Here is a 3,400-nt window from a genome sequence, read left to right on the forward strand (position 1 = left end):
GCGCGGCGCCCCTTTGTCCCGGGCCGCACCGTCATGAGACGTAAAATGCCTGTTAGAGTCACCCCCGCCACGACACGAGCCTCCCCTCGTTTTGCCGCCAACTAACAGGATTAGCCCACGGGAGCGGCGCTCCGAATTAGCCGTAGACGCTGCACATCGCGACTCATTTAGCCTCCCATTTCCGACGCCAGGAAACCGTCCGCCAACCTCGCCGTGGGCCGGGGAGGCCGCGCGGGGAGCGCCGGGCCGGGCCGCGGGGAAAGGCCGCGCGGGGAGCGCCGGGCACCGGGGTTCCCGCAGAGGGCCGATCCCTCCGGGCGCCGCGCCGGGACGCGGGGGCCGGGAGGCAGGGTCCGGGCGGGAACGCGGCCTCCGACCTCGGCCTAACAGGACCCCGGAAACCTCAGGGTGCGTCCGAGGCTGGGGAGCCGGTGGCAGGGCCGGGACGCGGAGGAGGCCGAGTGGAGGGGGCCCTCTGCTGGGGGCAGTCCCCCTCCTCCCGCCGCGGGCGAGCAGGTTGCTTGGGGTAAAGTGAAGACCCACGGGCCTGCCCGCGAGCAGGACGACCTCCCCAGGGAGGCGCGATCCACGGCAGGCCGCGACCCACGGCCAGGCCGCCCCACGCCTGCCCCCAGCTGGGGGAGTGGGGGAGACTAATTCCCTGGAAGGTGTTGGGTGGGGAAGGGCGCCCCTTTGGCTGGGAGGAGAGGAGGAGCGCGGGGTCGCTTTCCACACACGTTCTCGGCCCCTTCCTCCTGGTGCTTGACCGGCCTCCTCCGAGAATGTTCCCCCAGGCGTCGGGGCATCCCCCAGAAGCGCCCCCCCCCGTCCGTCGCTGGGCGTCGGGGTGGGGCCGCCTGGCGGGTCTCCACAGTGGGGTTCACACACGAGGCTGGACCCCAACTTCTGGCGGGGCTCGTGGGGTGGGGGTTTGGGTCCCCGCACCCGCAGGGGAGGTGGACTCCCTCCCTGCCTCCGGCTTTGTTCTGTGGCCGGGAATGGCCCCTCTGGACCTTGTGGGCTCCGAGCACTGCCCCAGCTTGTGATGGTGTCTGGCTGGGCCCACAGTCTGTTTCCTGGGGGTCGTGACAAGCAGGTTACCCAGTCGGTGCCCGGTATCCTGGGTCTGGCCGAGCTTTGGGCCTGGCCACCGGGGGAGGGGCCGGGGTCAGCGGTGTGGGGGGGACAGGCCGAGTGGGCGGAGTCGGCAGCAGCCTGGACCACAAGGACTGACTTAGGCCTGGGTTCCTGGAAGGCCAAGTGGCCTTTCTGGGCTCTTCAAGGCCACTTCCGTTCTTCCAAGGACTTAATGAGATAGGTTCCATCTCCATTTCACATCCACGACAATGAGGCAGAAGCTTTTCAGAGAGGCAGGGCGTCCTGTGCCCCGCTGGCTGGCGACTCTGTGGGACCCTGTCTGTGCCTTTGGTTTCAGAGGAGTCATTTAGAACGTGAAAATAATCAGTCTGCCTGCCAGCCACATTAGAGTAAAGCCCACAGTGTGAGGCTTTGTCCTGGGTGGGAAGATCATTTTCCTGGTCCCCAAGGCCAGCGGAGCCCTGGTATCGGGTCCCTGCTGAGCTCTTGCCAAGGCAGGTGCCGGGTCCTGGCTCTTCGCAGCCCTTTGCGCTGTGGTGAACATTGAGCTGTTGAAGGTCCAAGTCCTCCAGCCAAGCTGGAGTGGCTGGAGCAATGGCCAGGGAGGGTCCTGGGAGACGGGGGAAGCACAAGGTCTCTGGTGTTTAGACCAACAGATTTCTGGCATTTGAGTCAACAGATATTCATTGAAAACCCACGTGAAGCAAGTGTTGTGTGAGGTCCACAGGGAGGTCTGTAGACCAGGCCTGAGCCGCTAGCTGCAGCACCATGTTCCTCCTCAGATCACCCTCAAACACGGGCACAACCCATGCTGACTCCCAGCGCCTGGGCTGCTGGGGCACACTGCCCCTGCCCTCCAGAGCCACGCAGCCTCCCGCCTCCCTCCACTCCAAGGATGTGGGCACGGTATCTGGAGGCCAAAAACAAAAAGCAATTAGCTGGGACCAGCGGGTCTCTCCTGTAATCTTAGCTACTCAGGAGCTGAGACCCAGAGAATTATGCTTCAAACCTAGCCAGGGCAGAAAAGGTCACAAAACTCCATCTCCAAAATAAGCAGCTAAAGGCCAAGCTGGAGGTGTGATTCAAGAGGTAGAATGCCAGTTGAGCGAGCAAACTGAGCAAGGTCAAGGTCCTGAATTCAAACTCCTGTATTAAAAAAAAAAATGTAATAAGATACAGATGGCCGGGACAGCGTGCGTTCCCTGGAGAAGACAGCAAGGCCGGAGCCGAGCAGTGACAGAAATGCCGGAGAAGAGAAAACAAAGCCGAAAGCAGTGCCGTCAGCATGCCTGGCTCTGTGCCAGAGGCTGCCCATGCCCACGCGGCCTCTGTGTAGAGGGGGATGAGGCCCTAGGGTGGCTGACGGACCTGCCCTGGGCCCGGCCAGGCCCACAAACCCGCCGCAGACTCGGCATGGCCCAGCCATCCTGGTCGCCCACGACGGCAGGTGTGGTTCACGCCGACCCGCGCCCACTCCCCTCTTCCTTGGGCTTTCTGCTAGTGGCCTGAAGCCGGGCTGGCAGCCTGGCCCTGCCCATGTGCTCTGCCACCCCCTGACACCAGTGAGCTCTTCCGGGATCCTCTCATCTAAACACCTGTTCCCGGCAGAATCCTCTGCCGCCGTCCGCCGAGAGGCCCGGCCGCAGCCGGAGGGGCTGTCCCTGCCCCCAGCCGACACCCTCCTGGACCCCAGGTGGCAAGAGGAGAGCGTCCACCTGATGCTGTGAGGGAAAGCCCTTGGGGTGACGTCGAGCCTGGCATCTCTGGGGAAGGAAAGGTTTCCCTGCAGTCCCCGCAGGTTTTGCTACCCATGGGCCCCCGGTGAGGTGTGGGGAGCCGCTGGGCACTGTGCGGCCTTGTGACGCCACTGACCTTTCTGAGCCTGGGTCCCCTGCCTTCCGGCGGCGGCGGCGGCGGCGGCGGCAGCAGTGGTGATGAAGTCTTCATGAAGACACGGAGATGCCCGGGCTCTACCCCTGCAGCCCACGGTATCCCCAGGGCCAGCTGGTGGACGGTGGCAGTGGGGAGGGGTGGAGGCACTAGCAGAGCTAGGGGAGCCCTGCCCTGAGGACTTCCCAGCAGTACTTGTTCAGAAAGACTCAGTCCACAGATCACTGAGGCCTGTTCCCAATCCCATGCAGGGATGGACTGACTTTGCCCTTTGCCCTGCCTCACGGGGCCTGGCCTCCTCTTCTCCATGTCCCTATCCTGTCCCCAGAGCCCCTAAGCCGGGGTACACGGCCCTTCAAATTCCGCTGTGATCTGTCCCGTCCACGGTGCATGTTGACTGTGCTGAACGGAG

General features: G+C 64.0%; 1 protein-coding gene across 1 annotated transcript in view; it reads right to left on the bottom strand.

Annotated features, from left to right (window-relative positions):
- Nucleotides 1-2,513, bottom strand: part of En2 (engrailed homeobox 2) — a 48,719-nt gene extending 46,206 nt beyond the window's left edge. The window contains exons 1-4 of the mRNA XM_013027208.1: nt 2,492-2,513; nt 1,886-2,008; nt 1,499-1,708; nt 208-383 (exon numbers count right to left, since the gene is read on the bottom strand). Of these exons, the coding sequence (XP_012882662.1) occupies nt 208-383; nt 1,499-1,708; nt 1,886-2,008; nt 2,492-2,513 (531 nt within the window). The remainder of the gene's footprint in view (nt 1-207; nt 384-1,498; nt 1,709-1,885; nt 2,009-2,491) is intronic.
- Nucleotides 2,514-3,400: the final 887 nt, after the last annotated feature.

Source organism: Dipodomys ordii, unplaced genomic scaffold, assembly GCF_000151885.1.
Source record: "Dipodomys ordii isolate 6190 unplaced genomic scaffold, Dord_2.0 Scaffold101, whole genome shotgun sequence".
NCBI lineage: Eukaryota > Metazoa > Chordata > Mammalia > Rodentia > Heteromyidae > Dipodomys > Dipodomys ordii.